The 16,634-nt window shown below is 38.5% G+C and overlaps 2 protein-coding genes across 2 annotated transcripts in view; both read right to left on the reverse strand.

The window, feature by feature from the left end:
* nos1apb (nitric oxide synthase 1 (neuronal) adaptor protein b) overlaps positions 1 to 6,957 on the reverse strand; it is a gene marked incomplete at both ends in the record, with an annotated part of 9,629 nt that extends 2,672 nt beyond the window's left edge. Inside the window, 7 exons of the mRNA XM_080836163.1 lie at positions 2,474 to 2,571; positions 3,089 to 3,182; positions 4,454 to 4,562; positions 4,870 to 4,931; positions 5,151 to 5,243; positions 6,636 to 6,707; positions 6,853 to 6,957. Of these exons, the coding sequence (XP_080692289.1) occupies positions 2,474 to 2,571; positions 3,089 to 3,182; positions 4,454 to 4,562; positions 4,870 to 4,931; positions 5,151 to 5,243; positions 6,636 to 6,707; positions 6,853 to 6,957 (633 nt within the window). The remainder of the gene's footprint in view (positions 1 to 2,473; positions 2,572 to 3,088; positions 3,183 to 4,453; positions 4,563 to 4,869; positions 4,932 to 5,150; positions 5,244 to 6,635; positions 6,708 to 6,852) is intronic.
* Positions 6,958 to 14,920: 7,963 nt separating this feature from the next.
* On the reverse strand, positions 14,921 to 16,065 carry rgs5b (regulator of G protein signaling 5b; the record flags this gene model as incomplete). Its single annotated transcript, XM_080836432.1, has 5 exons — positions 14,921 to 15,094; positions 15,310 to 15,476; positions 15,603 to 15,664; positions 15,807 to 15,890; positions 16,022 to 16,065. The coding sequence occupies 5 exons, from the start codon at positions 16,063 to 16,065 to the stop codon at positions 14,921 to 14,923; spliced, it is 531 nt and encodes a 176-aa protein (XP_080692558.1).
* Between the last annotated feature and the right edge of the window lie 569 nt (positions 16,066 to 16,634).

Consider the following 16,634-nt stretch of genomic DNA (forward strand, 5'->3'; position numbering starts at 1 on the left):
GCTCAAGTCTTCTCACGGCACAATGTCTTTCAAGTTAATTACTAATTACTTGCTAACTTCAAGTTACAATGATCAATAGAAAACGGACTCATCTAATTGCTTTAATCTACAGTAAAGTTAACACAAGTGATTCAAACTGTAGTTTCTAGTCTCCATCATCACTTTCAATAACAAATCTTTGCTTCTTTTAAATTTCCTCATGGCTGTTGATGTTTCTAATTTTTGTCTGGATAGTAAAACTCAGCCTTCGCTCATTTTGAAAATGTCGTCTGAGGGCAATACGGATCCGTAATGCCGGTGAGGAGGGCAATACGCTGCTGGCATGACTACTGATTACAGATCAGAACACTCGTACTGTCGTTGCCATATAATACAATATTCATAATGTTCATGTTCTCATTAGTGTAACTAGCTGTAAATATGAATTGTTGGTTTTTGGTTAGTGAGCACTTCATAACTACATATGAAGGAGCAGGTCCTCTTCCACGGAGCCCGCCATGTTGCACCACAATGTTTCTACAGTAGCCCAGAATGGACAAACCAAAACAATGGCTTGAGACAGGGCTTTTTCGCATTGTTATGGCTTTGTCGGCCACCGTAGGTAAATGCTTGTCAAGGGTAGGGCATTTAGCTGGCTGCAATTCAGCAACCTCACCACTAGATGCCACTAAAAACAACACCCTGTACCTTTAAGTCTGGACAAATGGAGCAGGATGCAATCATTAAATAACTCTCCAACACATGCTGTGCCCAGTGATGATCAAATACTGAATTGTTACTTCATATGATCTAATACACAACAGCAGCATCTTTATCAAAAACTGCACTAAAGCTGCTTCCACACCCTGGATAGGCTTTTAAACACCTCCTTGACCTACATACAGTCCTGTAGCAACTGAGCACATGAGAAAAACTATCTGAAAACAAACATCTCAGGCTCAGAGATCTATTTATACGGAGCTGGGCTGATAGAGTAGGCATTGTTAACAGTTTTGTGGTGGGCTTCAGGGGAGAACACACAAGTCTATTTTTCACCTCTCTGGTATCTGTATATTATCAAATAGACATTCTTATAATTTGTTTTAATACTATCGTCGAAGGGTAGTGCAAAACTGTGGTAATGACTTAATACAGCAGATTATCATTCCTGAATTACTATGTGCACCTAGACATCACGCCTACATTCAAAGTAATTTATGAATGAACTGCTCTTAAAGAAAAGGTCCAAGAAGTTCTTTAGACAAACTGGCCCGAAAAAGAACATAGAAATATAATGATTCTTTACCCACTGCTTAGTTTTCAAGTTTTTTTTTAATATGACACTAAAAGGGAACGTTTATGGGCTGCTGGTATCAGGATACTAAGTTTAATACATTTCTTTGACAGGGTTATTAATATTGAATAAGCCCATAAAGCATTTCACAGTTCAGAAATGCTTAGGATAAAACCCACCCTCTCTGGTGGTTGCACTGGGTACAAGGATCTACTCTGCAGAGGTCTTTCAAGTCATAGCAACTCTTTGTATCTTCTGTCTTTCACAAATCTGTATACAGTCTGGACTTGTGGCTAAATTAGGCTGGAAAATAAACATGAATGTGATCACTCGGCACTGACTGAAAAGTGCAGCAAAAATCTACTTCTCTTTTGAACGCTTTTATTTATAGGAGGAATTTCAACAGTGAAGACTGGCTACTAGGAAAATTCATGTTCATATCAAAATGCAAAATGTACAAGGTCACCATGAGAGACCAAGCCTTTGGGCTGAGTAGGGAATAGACAGTAGCTGGTGGAGACCTAAGAATGGCCAGGCATGGGCTTTTGTAACTGACAAATATGGTGGAGGTGTGGAAGCACTGTATTTTACTTCTCAGCCGCAAAACAGTTGGTGCTCTAACACCTGTCATCATGATTACTGCGGGTAATGTTAACAGAGGTGGCAGAGGAAGAGGGATCCAACAGGGGATGTTCATGAATGAGGAAGACCTAGTGTCCCCTAGTGTTTCAAAATGAAAACCTGATGTGAGTATTCAAGGCTAGCTGTGAGAGAGAAAGTGAGGTTTTAGGTGTTTAGTTAGTTGTGCAACTAACTCCTTGTATTTTTAATGTTTCACACCATTACTTTACTTTCCAATATCAACTATAGCTTATCTCTTCAATTAAACATTTAATTATGGCTCTATGCAAATGTAGTTTACAACAATTTGATTCCAAACACTATTATTTAAGACTATTATTTTTATGCTGTTTTGATGTGAGAAACTTTGTCTTGAGTCTAAGGCTCATATCTGACCCCTGTTGGTCATTTCAGAGGGCAAACCTATTGTTTCAATTGAGGGTTGAAAGATTTTGACAACCTATTTAAAAGGGAAAAATTGACTTAGTTTAATCTGTGTCTACCCAAAACAACTGTATTGCACAGAAGAACAAATATTTTAGTATTCCTTTACAGATGAAAACTGAGGGCCATAATTACCTTCTTTTCCTTCTTGGAGTCCTTCACACTGCGGTTAATGTCCTCTGATGTGCCAGCAGACACTGGATCCCTCTGATCCTCTTCTTTCCCCATCCAAGCTTAGGGTGGAAGTGAGGAGAAAGAGTTACATTAAGACAGGGAAGTAGGGCCAATTTTTGTAGTAACTGAAGCCATGTGTAGCAGGTGCCATTTAAAACTTGTCCTCAGATGTGGTCCGTGATGACCAGGTCTTATAAACCTACGGTTTTCCTCATGGCTGATTTCTGGGTAATGACAGGTTACCAACAGCTGGTCATTATCTTTTTTTTTTTTTTAAAGCTATGCATCTATACCTCTGCTTGGCGTGGGCTGCATGCCACCCATGCAAAGAGCCTTTGAGACATATGGGCATTCAGAGAACACATGTAAACCTCATGGGTGTTAGACACTATGCAGGGTTTAACCTGAAGCATATTCATGCCTATACACAGTATGCTTTTGAGGCACATTCAAGACAAGGTGACCCTTCCTGTACTAAAAAATATATGGATTTCTTGGAAAAGGGGGAATATTGACCTAAATAAAGAATGGAAATTCCATTAATTCTATCAATGAGGGAAAGAGGATATGGATTACCTAATATGTCCTGTTCGTCAGCGTCATCCAGACTCAGCTTGTGGCAAACCTCAAAAGCCTGACCCACAGTCCGCACAATCTCCATGGCCTGACTCTGACGTGGCAGGATATCAGAGGTACAGAGGAAGAGGAAGGGGAGGAAGAAAATATAACACAGAGAACATGGTAAATACCAGTCAAAAGAAGCTGTAGGACTTTAAAAATGATTTACTACATTCAACTGGCAGAATAGAATCTCGAACATTTGAAAATGAAAGCAGCTGGACAGCTTGGTTACTGTGGCAACAGTGTAGTTAAATTGATTAACCCAATAAACCGTTTTGGGATGTGTTGGGTGTTAGTAGGGTCACAAATGGGTTTGTGTGTTAGGGGTGGGGGAGGGGATCTAAGAGTCAGGTGGAGCTGGTGCTGGCGTGACGTGCATGTGGCCACATCACAATAAGAAAGTGCTATCACTGTGATGGATTGGCCCATTTCAGAGGAGATGAGGCCGAAGACATTCCTCATCTGCTTGTTCTCTCCCTTATCATGGTCTCATATTTCTTTTCAGGCTCTTGGAAAAATTCTGCAGTATGTTTTTGGTATATCTTAGGGTTTCTGGCTGTAGAGAGTTTTTTCCATATTTTTTTTATTTAATCAAGTATCTCACCACTTATTACCAGTTATTTTTGCCTATTTTGGTCCAATAATTTAGGACAATTTAATAATTATTCACTTACTTGCAGTTGGCTTGGAATGTAATACTAATTCTAGACTGACTATATTGTGTTTCTCTGACTACACTTGTTATTTCATAAAAAACACCAATTCTTCATAGACATTCCTACTAAATATATGTAACATACTTGTAATGAATTCTTCAGTTGTGGCAAAGATAAACTCACATTAATTTTAGTCCCCATAAGATGTATAACAGGTTTAGGAAATGTGGCAGTCAATTACATCAAAAGCCCTTTTGCACCAGCCAAGCTTGTGATGTTCTGGCAACATCTTACCTCTCTGACTGCAAGTAATATGATCTAAGGGTTCTGAATTCCGTCTGTGTGACATTACAACTGTACAGGCAGGGGTCGATATGTTGACTGAAATGCAAAATCACACCGTCTAAATGTGCCCCAAAACCCATAATTTGCCACAAGAAAATATTGAAGCAGGAATACACACGATCCATTTTAATGTGGGCATGGCCTTATTAAGGAATAATGATATACCTCATGACAAGTAATGGCAATGTGTGTGTGTGTGTGTGTGTGTGTGTGTGTGTGTGTATGTGTGTGTGTGTGAAAAAAACCTTTGCAGTAGATCTAGGATTAGCTAATTAACTGTCAAGAGTCAAAGTTTAGAAGACCACCATAACTGTATTACCTTTCTCTTACATTTAAAGACGTTACAACGGAACACTTTGCTCTGGCCATCTCGTGCTATATAGCTGAAGATTTTCAGATCTTGAGAGTCATGAGAGACATAGAAAATCCTGAGTGAAGAAAAAACAGATAATTATCTCCATGGCAACAACCAGTATGATAACATCTACTCTCTCAGTTTACCCTTTTTATTCGCTCTCTGAGTGTCTTGCCCTCAATGGTCACATGACTTTAAGATCATAAAGGTAATTTACTAGTGGACAAATGTCAGCCTGATCAGTAGATTATGTGAGGTTCCTGGAATCCTTCACTAACACAAGCTGACTAAATGGGTATTTCAACTGGCTTTTGACTGAACTGCTATGAACACAGACTCTATACTGATACTATACAGTATGTATTACACGCAGTACATACCTGTAGATAGGATCCTGGATCAGAGTTACCTGATGGCTGTCATCCCATGCCTTTTCCTTCACCTGTTAGAAACCACTCTACATTAGTCACATTCAATAGCATGTCTTGAACCCTCACATATAGATTCCAATTATCGTTGATGTCTATTGAAATGATTAAGTAACTAATCATTTGTTTGTTATGTCTGTTCAGACAATGCTTATCTGCCTCATAGGCAAAAAAAAATACCATTTGCCTAATAAAGTTCCAGCCTTAGGTCTAAATTTCAAACCTTTCCTTACCTTTTTCTTTGCCTGCAACATGACCTTGACTCCATCCACAGCCACCATTAAACTGACTTTCTTTTTCTTAATGTTCTTTACTTTGAACTCATACTGTGAGAGAAACAGATGAATATTTGCTTTGCACATTAGAAACATTCCAGGTCCAAACAATGTCCTAGAGCACACTATTCATTCAAAACGAGAAGAGAATGAATTGGGCCAGATATGAAAACAGACAGAATTACAACATTAGATTAGTGTATATGATAATAAATGGTAATATACTTGCAAGTAATTGTGCAATGCAGGGTGCAACCTTGAAGTTGCTGCTATTATTTTTTCGAATATCCTGATAAAAGATAATTTTTTGGACCAGTTTAGAGGTAGGCCTACTTTGATTATCAGAGGTTCTGTGTAATGTTTGTATGTCAGCTGACTCTGCAACACCAGAGATGAAATACTTCAGATCATTTTAAAACCACGGTGGATCAAACTGGACATTAACAGATGCTTCTGCTGCCTGCCACCGACTAGGCCGGAAGCAAAACAGTAAACATAAGCAAACGAGAAAGCTTTGGCAGAGGCTCACAGGGCAAGGTGGCCTCCCTCACAGAGCAGAGATGTTTTTCTGATTCTTACGAGAGGAGGCAGCCCCACCAACTTTCATCTACACCACTTCCATCAGGCAGATATCAGAGGCAGTATGGTTCTTTCCACTGACGCTAGTTCTACTTTCAAAACCTTACATCACAGGACTACAAACAGGACTTGACACATTAAGTCCCCAGTGGAAGAAGCATTATCAAATACTACCTCATCAGATACAGCCTAAGAGCATTGTTTTAAGAATTTCAGTGCCCAGTCTGACCCTGTGTTAATCTGTGCATCTGACAATAAAAGACTTGTAACTTGTAACATTTTAAATATCAGTAATTAAGATGTCTCTGCAAGCAGGGGCAGCAACTCTTATGCCTCTCATGTTTTTTGTGGACGGGGAATAAACCTCTCTCTCTCTCTCTCTCTCTCTCTCTCTCTCTCTCTCTCTCTCTCTCTCTCTCTCTGAGCTTCCCTGTCTTCATATATGTATTATGTTGGATGTTTAAAGGACATGATGAAACTTCACAAGCATAGTTGGTTGAGCATCATATATTAACAATACATCTCGAATCTATGGCAAACTACAGTGGTGGTCATATGCACTTATATCATGATATATCATGTCCCCTGCTTTCATTCGATACCACATAATTCTCACTAATGTCATTGAAACTGATATTGTCCTCTGATTTGAGATGTCCCTCAGCTTTCATGTCCTCCTACGAACCCCTGCTTATGGCGTCAGAAATTGACAACTGAATTCTTGTTACAGTTCTTGCTATGTTTCCTAACTAGCAAACTCTTGGTGTGATAACATATACAGTCAGTAGAGGCGTGAGATGCAATTTAGACTGGATGAGGAATAGCGCGGACATTTTTTATCGACTCTGAAAATTCAAAGCTTACACGTATTCTTCTCATAGCTGCCAGAATGTCCATCCGGTTATTGGGTCGCACAACGTCCAAGCTGCCAATATACTTATAAGATAAATAAAAAAGGAGAGACAAATTAATCCACATCTGCCAATTTTGTGAGAATGAAACAAGAAAAACGTCTATGCATACATTGAAATTAATACTATATAGGTTAGATGATACCAGAATACAAATATATGGGCTTTACCTTTACTTCAAACGTCACTCCGTGCATGAATGTTTCCTCGTCGTGCATCGGAATCCTGAGATCGTGTACATCATCTACCAAATTGTACCTCGTCTTCTCTGGCATTGTGGACACCGAAAAGTTTTTGCTGAAACCTAGATACGTTCAAACCAAAAGACAGAGCAGAGACGTTTGCCTACCAGTCACCGTCATCATCCAGTAACAAGACGATTGAGAGAAACGTTGAGGAATCATTCGCTAAAAAAAATATAAATCTGTTTAACTTAAATTCATATTAATTACTTTCATTCCCAATATAATGTTGCATTCAGTGTCCCCGAATCAATCAAATTTGCGGTGATTATAACCACAGAATCTGTATCTGAGGACCAAAACACTGCGTACTGGTGCATCGTTTCGTAGCCTACACTGTAAAATATTTCACCGTAATTTTACAGTAAATTACTGGTTCCTAATTGCATTCATTTCACGGTAATTTTACAGTAATTTATTGTAAATATTTCACAGTAATGTACTGTACATGTTTTACAGTAATGAACTGTAAAAATTTCACAGTAAAATGCAATGCAACTACAGCAGTATATTGTAATTTCACAGTTTAATGCCATTGGATTACTGTGATTTGGCAGTATTTAGCTGTGGAATTACATCGTCTTGCTGTATATAATTTACAGTATTTTTACTGTAAAAGTTATGCAACTAGTACATTATACTGTACATTTACAATTTAAGTACTGCACATTTGACTTGTTAACTGTGATTTTACCACACAAATGTGCTTTGGATTTGCTAAATTAAAAGTCAAAGCAAGAACAAAGACAATACTAATTTTAACTTTTTAAATTCATTACTCAATACCCAAATACATACAAATTCATGAAGGTTTAAAACACGTCATATTTATTATTCAATACCTAAATACATTACAATAAAAAGGGTTTTTAAAACACGCCAAAATCAATACCCAATTACATAACAATTACTGAAGGTTTGAAACATGTCAAATTCATTACTCAATACCCTAACCCTAGAACTCAAAACCCAAATACAAATAGCAAAAGTTAAAAACACGTCAAATTCATTAATCAATATCCTAATACACAATGAAAAAAGTTTAAAACACGTCAAATTACACACAACACTCCAGAACGTAGACTCTCCTAAATAACTCTGTCTGTCTTCAGACCCTATAAAATATAGACAAAACTTCGGAACATATACAATATAAACAAAAATTAAATGCAATTACAAAAAAAATATGCAAAAACAATTACAAATTTACAATGACCACTCGAAGTCGACAAGCTTTCTCTGGAGTTTGCTGACATTTGCATTTATCCCTCCACGCCTCTTCTTCGAGCCTTGCTCTGGGTTGATGCCCAAGAAGCACCTGTAAACAATAAGCAAAGACAACTTTCAGTTTTACAGATTTAATATGGCGTTATTTATCCAAGGCACATGCACATGCACCAAATAAGTTAGTATTGAAAGCCAAGCAAGATTGATATAAGCAACGCAAATCAGGAGGCTAAAATTAGCTCCTTTGAAATGACATAGCCTAGTTGCTGCATCTGGAGGCTAACGTTTACTTTAACTTTCACGCTAATTTGTGTATTCTCAGTCGAATAACACAATCTATACCTGGACACGTGGAGAATATTAATTGAGAACACATAATTTGAGCTTTCCAAAACAACTATACATTACTTGTCTGTGAGGAAAATCTTGGCGGGGAAAATGGCTTTAAAATGACTTAGCTGGAGGCTAACGTTAGCTTACTATAACTGTCACGCTTATTTGTGTATTCTCAGTCGAATTACACACTCTATACCTGGACATGTGGACAACATTAAATGAGAACACATCATTTGAGCTTTCCAAAACAACTACACATCCAAAACAACTATACATTACTTGTCTGTGAGGAAAATCTTCGCGGGGAAAAATGGTTTAAAATGACTTAGCTGGTTGCTGCAGCTGGAGGCTAACGTTAGCTTCCTTTAACTTTCACGCTAATTCGAGTATTCTCCGTCAAAAAAACGAACACACTATGACTAAAATTGACATGTGGAGACCATTAACGTTAAATGGAAACTCACAATTAGAATTTTACAAAGATAAGTTTCTTCTCTGTGAGGCAAAGCTTCACGGAGAAAACAGCTTTTGGAATTTCTTAAGAAGTGGTTCATTAAGTGACCTGACCTTGATCCAAAAGATCGTTCATTTACTAACCCAGACAACGAACATTATTAAAACGTTATTATTATAGAGTTGTGACAAGCTCTCTGTCAACCTTACCTTTATCTTCTAGCTCATGTGCTGTATCCACCTTCGCGCTCTTCTATCATACGCTGCCTGTGTCTGTAGTCACCGTGGATCCAACTGTCTCTTCTTGAACCCACAATACAGCGTAGTTCAAGTGCAATTCAAATTTACAGTAATGTATTGGGTTATCTCAAAGGATGATTTGAATAGAGTATTTTACTGTGAAATAACCCTATACAATGCTGTGAAATCCCGGTATCGTTTTTTTCACAGTAACTTACTGTGTCTACATTGATTTCACAGTAAAGTCTACATTACAACATGACATTGTGATTATTACAGGTAAAGCCTGTAAAGTAACATTACGATGATTTATTGTGAAATATATCAGTAAAATATTGTAAAACTCTGGTAACATTTTACAGTGTACGTAAAGTAATATTTCAGCCCGACGTTCATCTAAGAGGAATTCCACCTGTTCCTATTGGAGTATCACGGATTTGAGGAGGGCTGATGGAGACGCACGGTCATGGTGTTCGTTGTTGTTGAAGTATAGAAAACAAGGTGAGCACTGCCATCTAGAGGTGTGAAACTCACAAGCACAAGAGCTTTTTTTTAACAAGAACGTGACAATTATACAAATACAACATAGAAACATAGCCTACACATACATACAGCACATTCATTACCTTCATACACCACACACACACAAGCTGCAGACTGATACATAGATACATTTTCAGAAGCACATTTACCTATATTTCCTTGTCTATTTCTAATACAACAAATAAAAAACAACATGGAAGTCCTGGGGTTTTTTAAATTCCAAAAGCTGTTACCTTTTAAGATAATCCATATATAAATACACACATGGACTTAATGCACATATAAAAGAATAAATGTAGGCATTAACTCAATTATAAAATGTGACGCAAATTGATACATCTCATATCATAAGTTACGTCTGTATTCATTGTTTTACCCTTTTCATTTCAATGTTATTTAGGATTTTTTTTTTAAATGTGTTTCTTTATGTGTTTATTAGTATTTCTTTTGTCTGTGTTGTTTACATTAACATTTTCTTTAACCTATTTATTTCCCCAAATGTATTTATTGTTGTCTCCCCTTTTCACATTTCTGTATCATCATGCAAATGAGAGGGGCTGTGTCTCAGCTCTCCATCTGACACCTTGTTTTTGTCATCATCACTGGGCCTCGCTTCTGTCGAGACATAATCTGCGCCGCAATTTGAAAATACTGTGGCAGTCTACAGTGTGAGATGGTAGAAGTGCACTTTGACTCACATTTTGAAACAGGCTGAAAGAGACCGAAAGAGACTAAAACAGGCTGAAAGAGACTGCTTGTCACCAAACTTGCTGGGTCGACCGAAAGCCTACAGCCTTTGTTATTCTGCGCTGTTTCATGCACCTCATGCAAATTAACATCAGCCCACAGAAATATTGCATTACCTGGGTCAGGGCATAGGTGAATAGAACAACAACAGCTGAATATTAAAAAATGTTACGCCCCTCAGTTGGAGCAAATATGTTCCCTCCTGTGTTCATTCATTCTGGCACAGCAAAACAACTTCATGTCCAAGTCCAAGTAGCCACCAGTATTTGCAGAAAGTAGCCTTTTTGACGATCTTAATGTTACAATTGTCAGTTGTGGTGCCAGTTGTTAATCACAGGTGGTTGGTAGGCTATATGATGTACAGGGCCATTGCCTGGGGCCCTGAGCTGAAAGGTCAGCTGGTATATTAAGCCACAGCAACAACAATTCCGTGTCAACCTTCCTTGACATTTATGATTTTGTGCAGGAGACTACAATGATTTGTCCAGAAACCACCACACCATAAGCATTCTAAGACCTTCTAAATAAGACACATCCCTGTGAAACACAACTATATAACATAGTACTTGAAGCTAAAGTGCAAGCAATATAAGGGGAAGTAGTACAACAAAACTGTGGTTAGCAAAAATCAGTTTCTTTGGCTGAAGTAGCTATGGCAACGGTTTATTTTGTTCCTTCAGATGAATGGGTAGCTAATCAGTAACTGAATAATAGCAAGTGCATGCTTTTTAGCTTGCTTGGTGTTTTGTAAGGAACTTGCATTTACTGGCTGTTATGGTTATTTCCTACACTGTCATCTGTCATAAAAACCAGTTTGTAATTCGTAAATGTCATACGGTTAATATAATACAGTGTGTAATTGAGGTCTGGCAGTTTACAAAGCTTTAACACCCTGGGACAGCCAAAGCTGTGAAATGTGAATTTCATGAAGATCTTAAAAATAGGTCTATTGGTGAATGCGAACTGTGCTGGTATTGTTTGTCCAGACCAATAGAAAAATCTGTTTTAATCACTAACAGAACAAATACAAGTATGCCCCTTTTCTCTGAAGGAGATTTGCTTAAGTTTCTTAATGCATCCCAAGTAGGCCAGGCCTGAATGTCTCTACAGATAGGCCTATAACAGTAGAATCAGTTTCTAGCAATATGTGACTTGCCAAAATATTTTCTTATATTATTATGTATAAGGTATCTACACACACATTTTTAATTATTATAATTAATATACAATTGTTGATTTCTAGCAGTTCCCTCACTTTCCACCTCTTGCTATTCTCATGATTTATACATACACAAACATGTCAGTATAGTATGCACTTCATTCTGTACTTAATAAAATAAAAAGTTTGCTTGATACTCATACTCATACTCATACTTTGCTTCAACTGTCACATAACTGACTTAGGGCTGCACATTAGTGACCTTGCTGAGTGAAGAGTGTCCCCCTCATCAGGAGAGAAACTCAGACAATAGGGCTGCAGAGAACTAGACACTGAAAGGAGGCCTCCGCGGCTCAGACATGAAACACATCCTGAGGACAGGCTAGCAAAGGCTTTGGTTGTCCCTGTGATGCTGTTGCATGAGCACATCCACACTGTCCAGACCTTGATCGGGGTAAATGAGGCCTGTCTGAAGTTCATCAGGACACCCCTGACAGCCGCAGATTCTGATTCGACATGGTTCTGATCAGAACCCAGCTGGATCTGCGCTGCTCCCTGGGAGCTGAAACACTCTCACGCTCATCAGTGGCGTGCTGTCAGGCTCTTCTATCCCCTCTGAGAATGGGTGACAAATTGTAATATAACGTAAACGCCAATATTATAGATGATTACAATTGTCAGGTAAGGCGCCATACAGAAGAGGTAAGAGGGCAGTGTAGGCATTGTATTTCATAGATTCTCTTTTCGAGATACTGTGCTATTCTATTCATCCATTCTATAAGCCTCCAAAATGTATTTGTGAACAACCCAACATAGCCCCTTAAAACCAACCCTGAGATGAACTGACCTGACTTCACTCTCTTCTCACAGCCTGCTCATTTCTTCATTCCGCTCCCTCAAGAGAGGCCTCAAGAGAACATCATGGGAAGCCAAACAAAGGGATTACCGTGTGCTCCATGGAAGCAGGCAGGTGAGAATTCAGTCATATTGGAAGGCATATTATTATGGAAGATGCATTTCCAGATCTGCAAAACGTCTCTTAATAAACCAATATGTCAACTGACAGTGCTGTTGCTATCGATCATCATAGATCACAAGACTGGGGCCCACCTTTAGACGTTTATTTCATCAGCTGAGTGTGTTCCATTATCATTAGTGCTCACATTCAATATAGGTCCAAAGGATAGAGTTTTGCTAAACATTCTGATGCAGTCTTGATATTGGTCCTAAAGTCTAGTAAAACCTCATCTGACTGCTTTCGATTTCGCAATGTTATTTTTTTCAAGAAATATGATTTTTTTTATGAAGCTGAAACTCACTAGATCTCTATGATCTCTATTATGAACTCCTTTTCAGAAATTTTACAACCCAGTTTCATTGGAAGAGTAAGTCATATTATGATTTTATGGTGTGTTTTTGGATGCTCTAACCCAAATATGGCTGAGATTTTTGACATAAATGTAGGGTTTCCAGACTCTCTCCCGGGTGGGCAGTGGTTGAAATTTGACCATTTCCATTTAAATGTGAGTTCTTGTCCCACTAAACCCAGCTGAGGTTTCTATATTTTAGCCAATTTCTTCAGTAGAGGAAATCCAATCTGCTTTCCTAAGAAACAGCTGATAGTTCCACAGAGAACCACAGATGGGGTTTTTTTTCAACCTCAACTCAAGCAACAATAGTCATCAGCAGTTTATTGTTTTTCAATAACTTTCCAATAGCATAAAAATTTTCTCACAAATATAATTTTGCTCCTTTTTGCAATAGCGTAAAGCACGGTTTGGGCGAGAGTCAGTTATATTCATGAAGCTGGAACTTTGTCATCAGCAACAATATGAAAAAGTTCAGTCTTCCACTCAGCTCCTCAGGTCATTTAAATGGAGTGTGGAGGAGGCCGTGGAATGGTATAGGCTACTGTCCACAATCTCTCCTCGCATTAACAAACTCTGCAGTCAGAGACAGGCACATGTTTCCCATTAAGTTTATAAGTTGTCTGTGAAGGCGAGTAGAACTATATTTTTGTAAACTTTATATTGAAGGTTTGTTCTTGATATGGTTTGTTACTGCCAGCTAATTTCTCGATTATTACCAATACGTATTTTGGATGTGATTTACTGTAGTTGTGAGAGGGACATACGTTTTCTGTTTATATAAGTTATAGGATATTCAACATATCACAAGGTTAAATCAAATGGCATAAAGTACAAATATGACACAAAGGAATTTGAGAGTAAAAAGTAAAAAATAGGGGTGCCGTGGATGGAGAGAGATATGTTTAGGGGTGCCGTGGGAACCACTGGTATAGAGACATGCAGCCTGGGCAAAGGCAATGTTACCCCCAATTACTCATGCTGGAGTCTTATTCTCCCTCTGCCGCTCTCTCTCTCTCTCTCTCTCTCTCTCTCTATACCCCCACTCGCTGGTATTTTCTCTTGAAAAACACCTTAATCTCATTTGATATTGCTAGTAGAAGCTGTTTTTTCAGCCACTGACGGCTTTCTTGTGTGTGCGATTTAGCCAAGCCTGGTGATGCTGAAGCTAGCCAGACCTTTTCTATTGTTTCACTGGATGCCAAACAAGGGCAAGTAAAAGGTGTAAGGTGAAGAGGACAGAAGAAATCACTGTAGTACTGTAGTAACGTACCGCACTTTGTGGATGGCATTTATATAATCCTTCACTTATTTCCTGCTGTTGCTCACTAAATAAATGTAACTGTTTAATTATGTAAAAAAAAGAATATTTTTAAAATAAACTATTGTTATTTACATTGTTGCATAAGAATCACATCTCACAATTTGTTACAGTGACATTTTATTTTCCACAGGCCAAAATGTTTATTTAACAAAAGTCTGAAAAAGCAAGATCACATTTGAGACACATAAATATCACAATAAATATCACATTCTTCTCAAGAACAATAATAAATAGCTGATGGAGCCCAACAGTTCATTCAAAATAAATAAAAACAGTGATGAGGTGCTGCTGCTCCACACTTGGGTCACTCTGTTCTTGTGCTATATGCTCTCCTGCTACAGCAGGTACGATCATCACTTTTACTTTTCCAGTCACTCCAGGTACACGTGCGCACTTCTGCCCTCCTGTGAGGATCTGCAGTGTCTCAGCTCTTTGGGGCCACCGGACTCTTCCTGAGATTGAAAGTGGGTGCCTCTCAATAGCTTATGCCCATAAAGTTGCCCCATCCAGTGAGGGCTCCAGTTGAGTGGGTAGTTTTCAGCTCAAACTACATCTGTTTTTTTGTGCTTTTCCAACTCCGAGAGCAGATTGTGCAGATTGCTAACCTGCCAGCTGGCGGCTGAGCTCCTGGCAGGCCGCGGACTTCAGGAAGCGTGGGTAGCAGTCTTTCTCCATCAGATAGTAGATCTTGCCCCTGGCCAGGTCGAAACAGCAGTTGGTGGGGTTTTTCAGGTTCTTCACAGTGGTGGTCTTGGTCTCGTGGTCAAGATTGACCTGGTTGAGAGAAAAATCTTTTATGAATTGCCGGTCAATAAAGTGAAGTATACAGTATACTCTCTGATAACTTTCATCTGTTCATGGTATTCATTTCTGAAATTAGTGGTGATGTGAGCTGCTAATGGGTGTCTTACATACAGTTTAGCTGAGGCGCAGCATGCAAGCATTGAAATGCATATGCAGTCTGTGAAAATAAGTAAATAGATAATTACCTCTCTTGGAGCATCACAGACAATGAACTCATTGTAAATCTTTTTAGCCTTGGCAGGCAGCTTGGAGGACGACTGGGTGTTCATGTAGTCTTCACATGCCAGATAGAAAGCCAGGTTCTCCTCACTGTACTCAGATATCAGGAACGCCTGGAAGGCACACAGGCTTTCTGTGAGGAGACAAAGGTAGAGGTGTGTTAGACTCAATAGAAATGCTAACAAGTGGATTTTCCTTAAAAAAATAAAATAAAATAATATACTTTATTTAACGAGCAAGACTCAACAGCCACACTCACGTTCATCTCGCAGGAGCTCTTGAAATGACTCTTTCCATTTCAATGAAGCTACAACCATCTGCCTGAAAAGTGAATGTGTATAGTACATAAGTATCATCAATACTTTTAAAGCTAGTCAGGTCATTTTTTATTTTTTTAGATGTAACGTCAAATCAAATTCATGATCAGTATTTTTATTTCTTCGGAGGAGACAAATTCTCTTACCTTGATATGACAGTTTTCTGTCCAGTCAGCCCCATCTGTTTTTTATGGAGAAGACTTCCAAAACGAGCTTTCAGTTCCTTTGCTCTAGATGGTGAGCAAACACAAAAGCAATCTATCAGTATAATAATTATTCCATGTGACATCTGCTGGGTTTCAAATGCTGAGTTGAGAATTTTGACGTTGTAACAGTATACAAAAAATGACAGAACACATACCTTTCGAGACAAGCAGATGGTAGAGATTCCAGTCCTCGGCACATTATGTCAATGAGTTACTGTGTGTCGATGGTCACTGTAGAGATGAACGATGGTGAGACTGACTCTCTGTGTGCGTGAGTAGAGTTACTTTGTCTCAGTTACAATTCTGCCTGAAGTCTGGGAATCTACTTCTTCTTATACTGGAGACCTGCCTGTGACATCACAACATACAGCCAATGGGATGAGGGCAGTGATAGAGGGAGGAGGGGGAGTCTTCTAGAGAAAGCCTGTGGTCTGTGATTTATCCTCAAAATGTCATCTTACCCCCATGAGACTCTGTTCCCATGAGCTGGGCTTTCGACTGCTCAAACTCGTCTGCTAATAAACAGTTAGTTAAGTATATTTTATGAAATGTTCAGAATATTAAAATGTGGAATGCTTTGGGATAATCCTGGTATATACTCTGGTAAAATGGACCATTAAATTGGGACCTTATTAGATTACATGACAACATTTCAGAAACAATAAGTGTTAAAAAAAAAAACAGTTTACAAGGAATTTTATAAAAGATGGTTACAACACAATGTACTCTGTGAAGTGCAAATCATTCTTGATTATTTATCAATCTTTT

The sequence above is a fragment of the Sprattus sprattus genome (assembly GCF_963457725.1).
Source record: "Sprattus sprattus genome assembly, chromosome: 4".
NCBI classification, from domain to species: domain Eukaryota; kingdom Metazoa; phylum Chordata; class Actinopteri; order Clupeiformes; family Clupeidae; genus Sprattus; species Sprattus sprattus.